The sequence below is a fragment of the Penicillium samsonianum genome (assembly GCF_028829775.1).
Source record: "Penicillium samsonianum strain IBT 33392 chromosome Unknown utg000002l_segment0_segment0, whole genome shotgun sequence".
Lineage (NCBI taxonomy): Eukaryota > Fungi > Ascomycota > Eurotiomycetes > Eurotiales > Aspergillaceae > Penicillium > Penicillium samsonianum.
Window position 1 is genome coordinate 2948002 of NW_026643260.1, and position 16298 is coordinate 2964299.

A 16298-nucleotide genomic window follows, 5' to 3' on the forward strand; every position below is an offset into this window, starting at 1 on the left:
TCCATTCAAATATTTCGTATAAAAATAGAAGGAGACCCGAGGTGTATCCCAAGTGGATATAAGCGGGGTAAGTCTAGCGACAACAGCTCGAGTCTGCCTTGGAGTTATATTGCCTCCAATGTTAGTATATTGAAAGATACACTACACGTCAGACACAAAGAGACGCCATAGAGCCCTTAGTACATTGGAAATCTCATCTCCAACCCCAATATGTCACCGAAGAAAGTAGCAATAATCGGTGAGTCTAGAGACCCCGCGAACACAATTCTATATACCCAGGGGGTATATCCGACCTTACATTAATATCGCATCGCACAGGCGCCGGCCCCTCAGGCCTAGTCACAGCCAAAACCCTCCTTCATAATTTCCCGTGTGGGACGTTCTCTCCAATCATCTTCGACAGCCAGAACAGAGTCGGAGGTCTGTGGTCAAGTCACCATCATTCTCCCAATCAGGTCAATAGCCCCCCGGTTACACTAGATCCTCGAATGCAGACAAATCTCAGCCGCTTCACTGTTGCTTTTTCGGATCTTGACTGGGAGTCGGTGATTCCCGACGCGGATGTTCCGGATTTTCCTCAGGCGAGACAGGTTGGAGAGTACTTGGCCTGTTATTCAGAGCGGTATATTCCAGCCCATGTGCTCAGGCTAGGGTGTAAAGTAGTGAGAACTATACGGAAGATTGAGGATGGAGGTGATCCGAAGTGGAATGTTAAGTGGGTTCAACAGAGGTATGTTAGAACTTACTCCTGTATGGCTGCACTCGAGCTGGACCTTGACTCACGGCCATATATATAGTGCGGAGAAGACTCAGCCAGAATATGGATTATTTAACGCTGGAGTGTCTTCAGAAGATTTCGACCTGATTGTCATCGCCTCCGGATACTTTGCCCAGCAGTATATTCCAGATATACCAGGTCTACAGCAATTCCAAGGCCAAATCATCCATAGCTCTTCGCTTCATTATGAGCGAGAACAGCTGGTTTCTAATGGAACCAAAGACGTGAATGGCCAGATTGTCGTCATCGGCGGCAGCATGTCAGGCGTCGAATCCGCATCTGCTGTGGCTCTCCGCCAATCCTCATCTACACTTTCTACAAACAGAATCCCACATACCCAAGAGACAAAAGTGCATCATATACATTCAAGACCCTTCTGGGCTTTACCGACTTATCTACCCCACGAGTCTCCCGACGGAAGTCCATCGTTTCTACCGTTGGACTTGGCCATGTACGACCTAGGCCGCCGACCCCCAGGCCCAATAGACTACGCTTTGGGCCCGATCCCAGAAGAAAAAGCAGTCAAAACGAACAGTTACTTCCACTCCTTGCTTGGGAGTGACTACGAGAAATACGCGCACATGGATTCACCACATACCGCCGAAGAATCCAGAACCCAGCCACCATGGGTCGCCATAGGCAATGAGTACGCCGAGTTCGTCCGATGTGGAGCGATTCAGACCTCGATGGGCCGGGTGACTTCTGTACATTGTGATCCGGACACTAAACAAGCTTCAGTTCAATACGAAGGGCCCGACGGGACCACCAAGACAATCGACAATGTTGCGACGATAGCCATGGCCACCGGATTCACGCCGTACAAGTCCCTGTCATTGCTACCAGACGAAGTGTTGACGACACTTGAATACTCCAAGACGGATCCCTTCTCACCCTTGATTCTCGACAAGGGAGGCACCGTTCGCTCTGAAATCCCCGATGTCGGCTTCGTCGGATTCTACCGCGGCCCGTACTGGGGCGTGATGGAGATGCAAGCGCGTTTCCTTGGGAAACTATGGAGTGAGGAGAACAACGGTGTGCTCTGTGAAACAGAGGACCAGAAGCAAAGCCTTCGCAGTCTCAGATTAGCACACCCGGATCTAGCCCGTGGTCAGTTCCCCATGGGCGACTATGTCGGATTGATGGAGTCGTTCGCCAAGGATCTGGGTATTAGTCGCTCGGCACTGGAAGCAGACGATGGTCGGTCTGGACCTGCTGTTCCTGCGAGATATCTTTATGGCGATACCCCAATGCCAAGTACAGAGAGCGAGGCGGAGAGGACACTGGATGCTTTACGCGACGCTCTTGTCCCTGGCCATGGGACAGCACAGAAGGCCGCAGCGTCAGCTATATTTCGGGCTCTACATGGGACTTGGAAATCTTCTGTGCAGACAGCAGGTGCTACTAGACGTGAAACATCTTCTGGGACTATAGTCTTTTACCCGCGGTACCCGACCAGCTCGGCGTATGATAGGGAGTATGTCTGTGTGGAGACAGATGTGGATTCGATCGGACGGGAACAGCCTACGCGAGATAATGTGCGGTTCATCATGCGATTGGCAGAAGTAGGGGATGATATTGCCACTTCTCGAATTGAGATCTGGTCCTCGGGTTTGGCGGATAAGCTGTCAGTTGATCAACTTGTCCAAGTTTGGGAGTTGACGCCGCTCTGCCGGGAGAGGAAAGAAGGGGAGTCTATTCCTGGGGAGTATGTGATATCCGCCAAGAGTGTTGATTCGGGTTCTGGTGTCGACTATTTGTATACTTTTCATTTCAAGGGGGTTTCCATTTTGTCCTGGGAGTGCATTGAGGTGGACAATTTGGAAGAGAAGAGGGAGCTGACTTCCTACTGCTACGTGAGAAACTGAGAGGTGGTGCTGAGCTTCCGGCCAAAGGACAACATAATAGACATTGCAGAGTGGATATAAAAAAACTAGAGACTCTAGAACAGAGAACTTTAATAGTAGGGAAATATGAGAAGTAAAATTAGGATACAGTATAGATCGAGGGAAGTTCTATACATATCCACACCTGGGATGTTCTAGACCAATGTAACGGTCACTTTTCAATGGGAGAATTTTTCCGCCATTGCAGCAAAGATTTATCTGACAGGCATCTAGACTCAAGTCTTTTGACAATTTAAGGAACACCTTAATCTACACCGGTGTTTCCCCGATTTGGCAAGTCAAAATGAAGAAAATCTCCGTGGGTTCCCCGGGTAGATCCAGAGTCTAGGCGAATCTGTTTGGTCGAGAAGGCAAAGTACATACCGAGGTAATCATGATTCAGCCAATTACTGCTATCTAATAGAGGCTGGGTTTGGTTGGGGGTGGATATCTTCTGTCGATAGTATCTGGATCTTCGGCCGGGAGATTTCTACATTTCTACATATTCTACATTTCTATATATCCTCGAGTACCTATCTGTCCAAGAATACAAAGATCTCAAGAACTGCAATTCCAATCAAAAGAACCAAAGTTAGGGTTGCGAAGCCAATACTTCGGCCAATTCGCCACGCCCTCCTCTCAACTACTACATAAAACATACATGCTTTGACCAAAACCCTCAAAACCACACATATCACCAATCCAAACCCAACCTCTCAGCAAAATGTCCCCCAGCAAAACCCGAACCCCAACTCCAATCCCGACTCCCCTCGACCCAATCTCCGAATGGCGCGCCTGGCAAACCTTCACAATAATCTACACAATCCTCCTAAACGGCCAAATCCGCCGGCGCTGGCGCCTGGAACAAAAATGCATGCAAGACAAACCCCCATGCGAACGCTTCCGACCCATGATCTTCCTCGAACCAGTGCCAACCCTACAAAAGCCCAACACAAGCCCAACTTCAAAACAAGCAGCAAACAACCCCTTCAACGCATCCACAATGAACAAACTGCGCACAAAAGCGGCGCTGCTCCGCGCGCGCGTCGAAAAGGGCAAGGAACTCGCCTCGGAGATCGAGCGACGCATGGTCCAGAACCCGCCTATCCGGTTTCCGACGCATTTCTGCCATACTTGTGTTGAGGACGGGGAGAGGGTTGAGGTTCTGCTTACTAAGTGTGGACATCGGGTTTGTAGGACTTGTCTTAAGTATGGGGTTGATGAAGATGGGGTTTATGAGTGTAGTATTTGTTTTGTGCCGGCGGAGTTTGTCGCAAGGAGTCCGTTGGGATTGCTTAAAGCTTGTGACGGGAAGGTTTCTGCGATTTTGAAGGGCGGGAAAGGTTGGGATAGTGATAAGGAGTATGGGGATGGGGAAGGGGAAGGGGAGTGGGAATTGGGTGAGGTTTTGGTTGCGGATTGTTAAGTTGGGATGAGAGGGTTGGGTCTGATATAGGGCTTGGGGGTGGAGGTATATTGCATTGTATATGGGCATATTTGTATTTCTAGCGACATCTAACATCTTCTACTTGGATATAGAACTATTCATAATGAAACAAAAAGTATGAAGTATATGCAAAGGGACAATTTATAACTAAAAAAGTCCTCCTGGGCTGGAAGAAGTCCATCTCGTCCTCCTCAATCCAGTCCAAGTCAAAACCAAAAAAAAAACCAATCTCTCCCGATGCAGGAACACAATCTAGCGATCCTCTAATGACTAGACCAAGTGGACAAAGGGAAAATCCAGAATGCATCGTGAGCCATAGCCCGGCCATCCAGGCCATGGGAACGCCTTTTTCACACCGAAATTGAGAAACGGGAATCCAAAACGTGGGGACACTATGCCACCGGGGAATGAAGGGGTCATTATACAGTAATTATGAGAACCAATGCAAAACAAATAAGCATCTACCCCAAAGCGTGCATGAATCCTGGAAACAGCAGGAAGAGAAGAGGGTGTGGGGTACAACGTCCAAGACACGAATTGCAGCAGCAATTTTAAGAGCAATCATACATAGTCCCTCTATCTTCAGCGGTCCTCAGCTTTCTCTCCATCGTCAATGACCATATTGACTTCTTTGACGGGATGCAACAGCATAGGAGGAAGACACATGCGGCCCTCGCCAGCCAGCTCCTGCTGCTCACCGCCGTCATTGTCGACGCGGAGGCCAAGCCAGCGGCGCCAGATATTCGGCGAGAAGCCCGCCGAGTAGAACCAGGTCGTACCACGGAAGTTGTGTTCACGATCGCCGAAGATGGACGTGCGAGCGCCACCGGAAGCTCCATTGCGACCGGCATTGAACACTGATTCCAGGTGACGGGTCGGCCAGCGGCGGTCGACGTAGACGGCGTGCGGGACGAAGACAGCCTTGAAACCGTGGTGCAGGGCGGTGGTCGCGGGCCACATCTCCGAGAACATGCTGTGGCGCTTGAGGCTGCATTCGCGGTGCATGGTAGTGAGCAGTTTGCGGGAGATTCGCGACGCGGTGATGATGGCGGTGCGCCGCGGTGGGAAACCATTTTCCCTGTTGTAGCCTGTCACATCGTCGCGTAGCAGCCAGGTCGTGCCCTCGGGGTCGTAAAGCGGATTGAAAACGACTAGGTCGGCGTCCTCACCCACGCCCCACTGGTACTGGTCCTTATCCATGCTTGTGGGTGGGATGCCCTCACCCTCGACCTCGAAGATGTCCCGTTCGTCAGGGCGCTCGGGGCCCCAGATGGACTTGTCGCCCTGTTGATGTATTGCGCTCCGCGCGTTGCCTGCCGAACCTTTGACGGCGCTCCACATGTTGTTGGCGGAATTGGTACCGCTCTCGGTCTGCACGCGGACCATCTGGCGGAAGTCTTCCCATGAGCCGTGGACGGCCGGAACATAGAAACGAGCATTGCGTTCCCAGAGACCCTTTCGTGGCTGCTTTTTCGCCCACTCGCCGACCTTGTCGAAAAGGTGGTACCAGTGGCCCGTGTAACGCGCATCCATCTCCCAGTTCCAGAAGTAATCGTACTCAGGATGCTGGAAGGCGAAGTACTGCATGGGCATGTACGTGCTGCGGTAGACACCGTGGATTGGCAAACCGCGAGCCAAGGTCTCCTCCAATCCGGGATACATCAAGGCCATCTGCGGCTCGGACCAGAGAGTGCCCATGCCGCGGAACTCCTCTGGCAGCGCGTCATTAAGCACACGCTGGTATGTCTCGTCATCGGACCAGATTTGCAGGTTGGTATCCTTGACATGAACTAGGAAGTGAATAGTATACTCGCCACCGGACATCAGCGAGAGCTCTGAGATGACAGAGCGCATATACATAATGTCCTCCGGGGTGTAGTGGAAGTCGTGCCATGTGCGGATAACCACTGCAGTACGCGACAGACGCTCAGATCCAACCTTGGGCGGCTCCGTGCGGCTATCTTCCACAGGCGGCGGGATGTTCACCTTGGGAATACCCACAGGCATAGAAACAAAGCGGTTGAGACGCGGCTCCGGTAGCTCATTAAAGCGATGCCGGTTGGCCGCGTGACAGCGGTGTTGCGCAGCAGCCCAATCCACCTGTCGGAAATCCACTGGCGGGATATCCTCCCACACGCGGTCGGCGCCCTCACGATGGCCCTCCATGCCCGCGCCGATGCCGCCTTTCTTGACTCCGTATCCCAGCCCGTATGGACCCAATCGACCAAATCGATCAAAGCACATGTCGTCCTGAATACCCAAAATCGTATTCGAGCCTATCGCTGGGTCCGGGAAGCCCTTTGGAACTCCGGGGTAGCTTTGGATAGACGGAACCCGTAGCGAGTTTTCTGCATTGAGGAAGCACTCGCGCTTCTCGCCGTGTTTCTCTATGTATTCCGGCGACTGGTAGTCAGGATAAGGATTAAACGCATTACTCAACATGTTAGGGGTCAAATCCCTCTTGGTAACCTTGTTGGTGTCCTGCTCCTGCTCCTGCTCCTGCTCCTTCTGCTCGTCGCTTTGGTCCGTCCGCATACCCAGGTCCTCGGAGCCATCGCCGGGGTACTCTGGGACATTTTCAGAGCGTGGGACCAAGGAAGAGATACCACCCTCATAGCGATTGAGGAATGGGAAGCTCTCCCATTTTGGTGGTTTCGGGGCTCCGACCTTGGGCAGCTCGACGGCGACTTGTGAAACGGAGGTGGAGATGGTAAAGCGGAAGAGGGTGAGGACGAAGAGGACGAGGGCAGCGAAAAGAGCGAAGCAGAGCCAGCGCATGATCCGCTGGGGCACGCGAAAGCCAACGTTAGCTTGGGGGCGGCGAAGACTGCCGCCAGCTACGACGGGCGGCGGGTAGGATTCCGCGACATTGTTATCGTCCAGCGACTCGTCGTCGGAATCGCAGTCGTCGCTCAGGTGATGGTGATATGTGTGGCGCCCGGTGGTGGGTTGTTTTTCGATGTCTGTTTCTCGTGAATTATAGGGTGATGGGGACTTGTAGGCTGCGGAGTGCCTCCTCGCCTGGACGGTCATGATGCCAGACAAGATGTCAACATTGAATGAGTGGGGTAATTGTCCAAAATCACTCAATCACCAGCCCATCTATCTAACAATGTGTAATGATAGAGTAATAAGGTCAAATATTGCCCGAATCAGGGATGGGTGTTGGAGGGAGAGGCACGCGATGAGCTGTGTTGTTGATCGTCGGCCAGGCAATTGGGGTACTTAGGCTTGTATCGGTTTAAAGAGGTAAATCGAGGTAAAAGGAGGTGAAAACAGTGGGAAACAGTATAAAATAGTCCCAGACTGCCTAAAGCCAGACAGTATTCAAATGCAAAACAAAAGATAAACAGCTCGAAGGGTCCAAGCCGGTATTTTCTGTTTAAAGTGCCAAGACGGTTGGCGCTGGCCAGAAATGAGGGATTACGCAGTTGTATCCTCAAAATGGACTGGTCCAAGCCCTAGGGATCAGCCCTGGAGATTGCTTCTTGTTTTCTTTGAATCTATTTTAGTTCATAAATATATTTTATGGGCTTTTTTTTATAGATCTTCTATACAAGTTTACTTATATACCCTGGATTTGGATGGCTAACATTTATGTCACATGTTGTACATGGAAAAGTTGGCTAATTCTTCTTATCCTTCTAGCTACAACACCACATATGGGAAGAAAAAAAATGAAAAGAATTTTCGAGACAACATCTCAGAAGGCACTTAAAAGGTCCATAAAAAAGAAATACAAAAAAAAAAACATGACAAGGCCGTACAAGCGGCCGATTATTCTTGTAGTTGATGCAATTGAACATATCCACAGCTTCACATATACTCCAGGGCTGGGCTCTTCCATAAAAATACTTCAAACTCCATGGCCAATCCATGACTAGTCCCTACGCCACGGCATCAATCAACCCGGTCATACTCTTCTTCACGTGGGCCAGGACATAACTAGCCAGTTCTTTGTGCAGCTTAGGCCTTTCCTCTTCCTCGGCGTCTTCGTACAAGCATTCAAGAGCACCTCCATTGATGGCGATTTTCTCATAGATTGATCGGTCATCCTCATCTACCCCAATACAAGCAATGAAGGCCCCGAATTTCAGTAGCATCGAGTTGAGAATCAAACGGCACATTCGGCCGTTGCCATCAATAAACGGATGAATGTTCACGAATATATGCGTATACTTCGAAGCTAAGGCGACGGGGTCGACTGTCCCATTTGTTGTAGCTTCTTTCAGGTCGCACTTAAGCTCGTGGAACATGGACTTCATTTTGTATGGGACTAGGGAGGGATGTGGGAATGCATGTAGGCCCGCACTAACCTCATGTGATCGATAGACGCCACTATATTCCGTCCAGGGGGTAGTCTCGGCGTCAACTTTGTAGGTTAGAATTCGGTGGGCTTCGAGGAGGATTTGTTCGCTAAGATCCTGGCCACGGATGCACAACTGGTCGATCATAAACACTGCGGCCTTGGCATGTTGCACAACCTCGCGTCGACTACGTAGGACAGCCGAAGTGTTTGCAGGAAGGTTTTGATGGATCAGACTCTCCTTAAGGGACAAGTACTCTGGATCTTGCTCTTCGATCTCCTCGGGGACTTCTTCACCACGGAAGATCGCGAGACAGAGTTTGAGGGTAATGTCTGAGCTACTGCCAGCTTTCTCGGTTTTATTTGAGCCGTACACCATCCATGCAAGGGAGTGCAGAACATGGTTCTCAAGTTCTGCTTCTTGGTGAGGTGTGAGTTCGGTTTTAAATAAATCGGACACCTCTTTTGCGAGGGTGACAATCTCGCGGAAGACGGTCTCGGGCTCGAAATCTTCATTGCTGATCCAGGACTCATAGGAGTCTTCCATAGCCACGATAGAACAGGTCTCGGCTCCGTGTAAAGCACGAGCAAACACAGTTGCTTGTATAAATCCCATGTTGAATATGTTTTGACGAGGCTTGAAGAAGGGCGGTGATGGTGATGAGCAGAAGATCCGTAGATAGATTTGACCTTACCAAAGTATATGTCCACCGGTACCTATGTATGTAGGTATGTACATGTATGTACATGTAACTATGATGTTCCAAATATGCCTATATAGGCATAGTAGGAATTAGAAAGAACCTTGGAAAGCACGCGAAAGAAGGGGAAAGAACTACGTAACTAGCTACCCAGGTACTACATGTAGTACCTTTGTACAGTCAAAATAAGGTTGAGAGTCTCCGTAACCTTCCAAGGTTTTCCCCTGGGGCTTTCTTATATATCAGCCGCCGCTTTTATGAGGCTTAGGCTCAGGCACACTAAGTAGACGTCAGCACGGGCTTAGACTTAACCCCTTCCAACCTTGGTAGTCCCCATCACATCTTAGTATGACACTCTCCGGGGCTATTCTACAAGATGACAATGCGAATTATTTGTAGAATTACTTGGGCCAATTGGAAAAGCAACCCACACGCCTTTCCTTGCCCTCGACCTCAGAATATGAGCTTCTTCTCCATGTCTCGCTTAGGCAGACGACACTTCATATCTCACTCTCCTGAGCTCTACGCTGAAACACAGAACGGTCAAGGTAATCATACTTAAAATGAACCATGATCCCATGAAAATGCACGAAATAGGTGATTCTTTCTCATCCAGGCGAGAAGATTCCCGAGGAAGATCTGCACCGATACACCAGGCACCGATGGCTGTAAGCTACGCATTTCATTTTCAGTTTGGACAATGATTGTAACCTGACTCGAATTCCAAGGTTTAACGAAGAGAAAGAACTCTCTGAGCGTTACGTGGAGTTTGACCTAGAGCAACTGGTTCAGGTTGCCGTCAGTGTTTGTGAGGGAGCTCAATCATGTACGTTGCTGTCCTTGGGAAATTGCAACATAATATGCTAATATTCACACTAGACACCAGAGTCACAAAGTGTGCAGAAGGCCTACACAACAAAGCATTTATTTTGACAATGGATAACGGTTGCGAGGTTTTCGCAAAGCTCCCAAATCCCAACGCCGGGCCTGCTCGTTTCACAATTGCATCCGAGATCGCTACACGCAAGTTGGTAAGATTGCCGATTACTCTTTACTATGTCCAATCTCATAATTTAACTCTACAGCTTTCAGACGTGTTGAAGCTCCCTGTTCCTCGAGTCCTAGCATGGTCCTTTGACGCGGCAAGTAATCCTGTCGGGGCTGAGTATATCATTGAAGAAAAAGCGCCTGGTGTTCGACTTGGCTCTGTTTGGAATCAATGGCCTCGACAGTCAAAGCTCCAATTAATCACCCAAGTGATTGATATTCAGAACAATTTAGCCGATGTGACTTTCGATATGCACGGCTGCATTTATTTCAAAGATGATCTTCGCTCCCTGGGCGAGGAACCCAAAGAAGTCAACATTCAGTCTGCTACAACCAGCGTCCCTGATACGTTTGCCATAGGACCTCTTACTACCGGCGAATTGTGGAACGGGGTAAGGAGTGGCGTGAATTTGGACCGTGGTCCCTTGAGTCAAGAGAGTCGACAGGCTAGTGTAAAGTCCCTAACTATCTTTCTAAATATAGGGAAGGATCCCAGTGACTACACTCGCCCATTGGGGCGCAATGAGATTGCGTATACCAAGTCACATGCATTCCTCGGATGCACTATTATCGATCGCTCAAAACCCAGGAGCATCCCGACGATGGTCTTGCTCTTTTGACCAACTATATGAAAGTTCCTCCTTATCTCATTCCTCGATCCACCAACGAAGCAGTGTCCAACGAAGCAGTGTCCAACGAAGCAGTGTCCAACGAAGCAGTGTCCAACAACGTTCTAATGCACCCCGATCTTCATCTGGACAACATCTTCGTTGATCCAGAGACCCTTCAAATCACACGTATCGTGGACTGGCAATCCGCATGTGTTGCGCCATGTCGATGTTCCTAGGATGTGTACCCACCATGGGCCTCTCAGGAAGGCTGGGCCGTGCCCGATCTACCAGAAGACTTTGACAACCTAAGTACAGAGGAACAACGCAAGATTGACGATGATCTAGAGAGTCAGATCCTTCACAAGTACTACGAGGCCCAGGTGTATAAACGATCGCCTCATTACTGGTCTGTCTTCCAAGATAGCAGGAACCCTATCATCCGGAAACCAGTTTGGCTCGTCAAGGGAGTATGGGAACACCGCAATCTATTTTTCCTTCGCCAATCACTCATGTCGCTCTTCGCTCACTGGGAAGAACTTTTCCCAGATGTCCCATGTCCGATCAGTTTCACCAATGAGGATGTCGAGCTTCATTCTAAGGAAGAGGAGAACATAAATGGTGTCGGGGGTTGCTGACATTGTTCCGGGATCAAGCCGTGCTCCCGGTGCACGGTATGGTCGAACCCAAAGACTATGATACAGCCCTCAAGAATAGCCGGAAATTCAAAGACATCTTCATCGGATTGGCCAAAGATGACGAAGAGAAGGAACTATTCACGAAACTTTGGCCATATCAGGAACCCGCAGACACTGAGTGAAGTTTGGTATCACTTCTTCAGCAGTCAGAGCTTATGCTTACAGCGTTCGTTCAAGCAGTTAAATGCATTTTGTCTTATAGATCCAAAGCACTCCATGTGAAGTCCGCTTAGCCCTACTTATGTGGATCATCCTTACAATGTACATGTACCACCATAATCACAAAATTCTTGGCTAGATATTGCGGCAAATAGAAGCTTCATTACTGTACTTTAACTATAAGAATTAAATTAAAAATATCCTTGCAATGGCTGCCAAAGCCTCAGATGCTATAGTCCATCACGTGTACCTGAGCCCGGACTGAAATTTACTCTGCCCGACTCAGCCCTGCAGGCCTCCTAAAGCGGCCGAAATAGGAAAGCAGATGGAAAGCAGATAGAAAGCAGATGGAAAGAAGATGGAAAGCAGATGAAAAGTTCGAAGTTTCCGCTCATTTGTTCCTTTCTTGTTCTCCCTCTCTCTCCTTGCCCAATCTGAGATTCTGAGATTTTACAATTTTGAGTACTTATACAGATCTCTGGGGGGTTCCAAGGCAGAGAAGTAATTTTGGAGTGGCGACGCCGGAGAGAAGAAAAACAAATGAGGCTAATAGCATAGCGTAGAGGGAAAAGAGCCGTTGAAAAGAGAACATCAAAAGAAGTAGCGAACCAGTTGCAAAACCCCTTTCCTTGCAGAGATCAATGTCATGTGTGGCCAAAGAACTCCCCGCCATCGTCATCATCAATCCATCATTTGCAGATTCCGGTATTCTCCTTCACCTAGCTACACGTCCGATTCGAATTCGCATTATAGACCTTAATCGCGGTTGGTTTTCCGGAGCGCATCGGCGAGCCACTCCAGACCCTCGTACAGACCGTCACCAGTGGTGGCGCAGGTAGATTGGATGAACTAGACCGGTCATTAGTAAACCTGTAGACATCACATGCATCAAAGGATGTCACTTACCCAAGCACGACGGGTAAGGCTCTGAAGACCAAGCTGCTGCGTGATCTCGGCGGGGCTCATAGCGTTCTAGACAAAAGCGGGGGAGGTCAGCATGAATTTCATATAAACAAACGTTCTTCAACGATCCAAATCCTTACCGGCAAATCCTGCTTGTTGGCGAACACGAGGAGGAGAGCATCGCGGAGCTCATCCTCGTTCAACATGCGCTGCAACTCCTCACGGGCCTCAACGATACGATCGCGATCGTTGCTGTCAACCACGAAGATGATACCCTGGGTGTTCTGGAAGTAGTGGCGCCACAGAGGACGAATCTTATCCTGACCACCGACATCCCACACGGTGAACTGAATGTTCTTGTATTCGACCGTCTCGACGTTGAATCCTGCACTAGGCGTCAGTTTCCGGGAAGGGTTTCAACATCTTCCCGTGCGGCTTATGAATTGCCAAGAGCGCATCACAGTGTCGCCGGTAGATGGGTCGGGGAGCGGACTAACCAATCGTGGGAATGGTGGTGACGATTTCACCGAGCTTGAGCTTGTACAGAATGGTGGTCTTACCGGCGGCGTCAAGACCGACCATCAGAATGCGCATCTCCTTGCGGCCCCATAGCCGGTCAAACAACCGCGAGAAAGTAATACCCATATTGTCGGTAACGAGAAATCCCTCGGATCCTGGTAGGAGTGGATAGGTCAGAGAGATATCGAGGGATGTGGTTGAAAGGGGAAAAGCGGAGGGGTTGGAAAACGTGTTGTGGACTTGTCGGTCAGAGATCCAGGGGGGGGGCAAGTCTGAGCACGAGCCAGTTAGAACCGGATCAACCACTTACCGGCAGAAAAAGGTATAAGTTTGGTTTTTAAGAAGTAAAGTGATGCAAGTTCAGGGGAATTATCGAAAGAGGTGTTAGAAGGGGAAATTTGGGGTTTCGTTTTTGTTTTGAATACGCAGAAATACGCTGACCGATGGCGGTGGGCGTAGTCTTCGTCACCCGTTTTACTTGAGAGCACGCAACCACGTTGAGAAAATGAGGCGGACACAGATACAGAACAAGCAACTTATGATTCTACATCTTTTTCGGATATATATAGTATGACTATCATAATAGTTCTGCCTATATGGACTATGGGAAGATATAGTTTTTTTAGAAGAGGACACCGTGTTGGTCCCGTAAATGAAATACCACAGGAAGTCGCCCCAGGCTTCGGGCTAAGACCCTCAAAAGAGGTCCCACCTTGTCTTCTGATAGGACTGATAGGCTCCGGACTTCCCACACTTATCGACTGTGCCTGCGTAATTTCTCTGGAACCTCTCTCTTTGGTTCTTCACGCGTCATATTTCTCTTATTGTTCTTCTGATCGTCGTCGCGACATTTTCTGCCGAGAGGTCCGGAAGAATGTTCGTATCATGGACCGATAAATCGTCTTACCTTCTACGGTATCGCTGGCATAACCGAAAACGGTCAAGAGCAAGATGGATGTAACGAAGATCACTGCGAAACTGACCCAGTACTGCGTCTTAGTGTACCCCTTCTTCACACCAATGAGTTCCGTCGAGAAGTATGCACTCATCAAGCTAACCGGCAGGAACAAAATGGTCGCCTTAGCCAGCAGAATAGTGATTCGAGTGAGCTTCTCAACAGCCTGCGAGTCCTTAAGCGCAATCAAGTTGAAATTCTAGGCCACGTCAGCAGGAATTCTCGGAATAAAGACCGGGAAATCACTCACCAGGAACGTCAAGGACTCTTTCTCATTGAGACAGTTCTCAATCTCGCTCAAACAGTACAGATTGATGCGATCAACCAACCGTTCGAAGCGCGCCACAGCTGTCGAGCTCAGCTGCACCCCGACCGATTTCTCAGTTGTGTTGTGGAAACTAGAATTGCTCACGACGCTCGACTGGCGCATGTCCATGAACTCCATATCGCCAAAGGTGGCTCCATACGAGATTGCGGCTGGTGGAGACGAACGCGCTTCGTCGCGGAGCATGCGCTGCCGTTGCAAGAGTCGACGCATGATAAGCTCATAGCTCTGATACAGTCGCTTGAGAACTGCGAGTCGCCGGCCCAGCCAGTGTAACTCATTCACCAAATCCACTATCGGACGATCGAGCATTTGGCTTCTCTGCGCGGAGTTAGCCATAATCAGAACACATTCACAAAACGTGATGCAGGAACAATGCTAACCAATTCCTCCAAAGCAACGCCATATTTGTGTTCTCGCTTTGCGATAAGTCCATAACTTGACACCCAGTCATCGAAGATATAGTAGAAAAGCAAGCTCGGTCCATCCTCCTGCTTGATATTGGCTTGATCCGGTCCGAGGTCACTAAAATGCCGCACCCGTATGGTGATTAGTGACTCGCTTTCGGACATGGCAAAGTGCTGTCTCGAAACGCCAGCGAAAATAAACCGAATGTTCCTGCGTACGATGTCGAGGACAGGCTTAGCTTCGTCTATTGGCACTCCCTTTCGTCTTGCGAACGGGTTCTCTTGGATCGAGATTATTGTGCCTACAAACAAGTCAACGGATGCACTCGAGGCCCGGGAAATGGGGTGTCGCCGTGCGGCTCATACCATCATCGCACTGGATTAGCCAGGTCCAGAGCCGTTTTCCATCCGGGAGATCTTTGCCATTTGGTTGTGATAGTGTGGGAATCACAAACAACGTATTATAGCCGATACATGTGTCTGATGGATTGTTTAGCGTTTATGCTGACTCAATTTTGGCATGGTATACTTACATCGAGGACCATGGTCCACAGAGGAGAAGTGCCAGATTTGGTCTGTCACTTGTGCAAAGGTAAGGTTCTTGAATGACGCCGACTCGCGGGATTTATCTGGATCGTTGAGATGCTTGAGTGCATTCTCCGCATCGTCCACTTCGTGCTGGAACGATGGCGCAACACTGGGCGATTGCGAAGTCCTTTTTGTTGGTAATGGTGTAGGTGTAGTTTTGGGTGCAGGATACACTGGCTCTGTGCACATCATCCCCTGTAGTCGTTCGGATACTCCATAGTGTTTAGTGATCGCCTGGGAATCCATGGTCAGTCATTACTGCTCATATAGCAATGAAATTGAACATCCTACCCTTATGCTTTCCTTCTGCTCCTCTGGTGCCCATATATTACTATGATCACGATGTCAATATACACTCAACTACATCTGAGAACTTAGCTCTTACATCCACCGTGTACCGAAACACTTGTCTCTCTGTATCATGTTAGACCTTGACTATTGGATAGACCCTACAATCAATCAAGTTGAATGTCGTGGAAAAATACTTACTGGTTTACTCAGCAATAGTTTCAGTTCGCTGGTGCCCAGGTCAGATGCACACCATGCCTCTTCATTCCCGAAATCGAGTACAAAATTCTGAGTAAGAGGATCCTCTAGGCGACGCATAGCAGTATAAAACTGCGTCTTATCGTCGATATTCTTGAACTTTTCCACAAGCGAGCCCTCATCGTCAAGACTTGAGTAATAATCCAGAGGCGCGGTTGACTCGCGCGAATCTGTTGTATGAGACATGATGAAGCAAAGCAAACTGGTTTTCCGAACGCTGAATTTGCAGAAACGTCTTGTAAATAGGCCGGAGAGAAAAAAATCAATAGCCAATAGTCGAAAGATCAGCTGTCAAGTCAGGAGGGGGTATCGGATGAGGTCAAGAGAAGAGTCCTAGATATAAACAACCTTAACCGTCGAATATAAACCCGGAGGATATCACGAAAAGAATAAGCAGAAAGTCAGGTTTAAATATTCTAATCTCACTG

At 49.2% G+C, this 16298-nt stretch overlaps 6 protein-coding genes across 6 annotated transcripts; 3 read left to right on the plus strand and 3 right to left on the minus strand.

Moving 5' to 3' along the window:
- Positions 1 to 210: 210 nt before the first annotated feature.
- N7471_002974 (uncharacterized protein) lies at positions 211 to 2643 on the plus strand (the record flags this gene model as incomplete). Its single annotated transcript, XM_057275694.1, has 3 exons — positions 211 to 238; positions 319 to 730; positions 798 to 2643. The coding sequence occupies 3 exons, from the start codon at positions 211 to 213 to the stop codon at positions 2641 to 2643; spliced, it is 2286 nt and encodes a 761-aa protein (XP_057140332.1).
- A 742-nt stretch (positions 2644 to 3385) lies between these two features.
- On the plus strand, positions 3386 to 4087 carry N7471_002975 (uncharacterized protein; the record flags this gene model as incomplete). Its single annotated transcript, XM_057275695.1, has 1 exon — positions 3386 to 4087. One exon carries the CDS (start codon positions 3386 to 3388, stop codon positions 4085 to 4087), a length of 702 nt encoding a protein of 233 aa, XP_057140333.1.
- Positions 4088 to 4690: 603 nt separating this feature from the next.
- Positions 4691 to 7141, minus strand: N7471_002976 (DUF3405 domain-containing protein; the record flags this gene model as incomplete). Its single annotated transcript, XM_057275696.1, has 1 exon — positions 4691 to 7141. One exon carries the CDS (start codon positions 7139 to 7141, stop codon positions 4691 to 4693), a length of 2451 nt encoding a protein of 816 aa, XP_057140334.1.
- An 854-nt stretch (positions 7142 to 7995) lies between these two features.
- Positions 7996 to 9030, minus strand: N7471_002977 (Fic family protein; the record flags this gene model as incomplete). Its single annotated transcript, XM_057275697.1, has 1 exon — positions 7996 to 9030. The coding sequence occupies one exon, from the start codon at positions 9028 to 9030 to the stop codon at positions 7996 to 7998; it is 1035 nt and encodes a 344-aa protein (XP_057140335.1).
- Positions 9031 to 9590: 560 nt separating this feature from the next.
- Positions 9591 to 11590, plus strand: N7471_002978 (Aminoglycoside phosphotransferase; the record flags this gene model as incomplete). Its single annotated transcript, XM_057275698.1, has 8 exons — positions 9591 to 9663; positions 9732 to 9783; positions 9844 to 9941; positions 9995 to 10146; positions 10201 to 10554; positions 10752 to 10964; positions 11010 to 11391; positions 11427 to 11590. 8 exons carry the CDS (start codon positions 9591 to 9593, stop codon positions 11588 to 11590), a joined length of 1488 nt encoding a protein of 495 aa, XP_057140336.1.
- A 793-nt stretch (positions 11591 to 12383) lies between these two features.
- On the minus strand, positions 12384 to 16056 carry N7471_002979 (uncharacterized protein; the record flags this gene model as incomplete). The annotated part of the gene is made up of 13 exons (XM_057275699.1): positions 12384 to 12476; positions 12534 to 12599; positions 12671 to 12915; positions 13028 to 13204; positions 13360 to 13509; positions 13957 to 14203; positions 14255 to 14650; positions 14713 to 15038; positions 15103 to 15216; positions 15270 to 15558; positions 15616 to 15655; positions 15710 to 15738; positions 15814 to 16056. 13 exons carry the CDS (start codon positions 16054 to 16056, stop codon positions 12384 to 12386), a joined length of 2415 nt encoding a protein of 804 aa, XP_057140337.1.
- Positions 16057 to 16298: the final 242 nt, after the last annotated feature.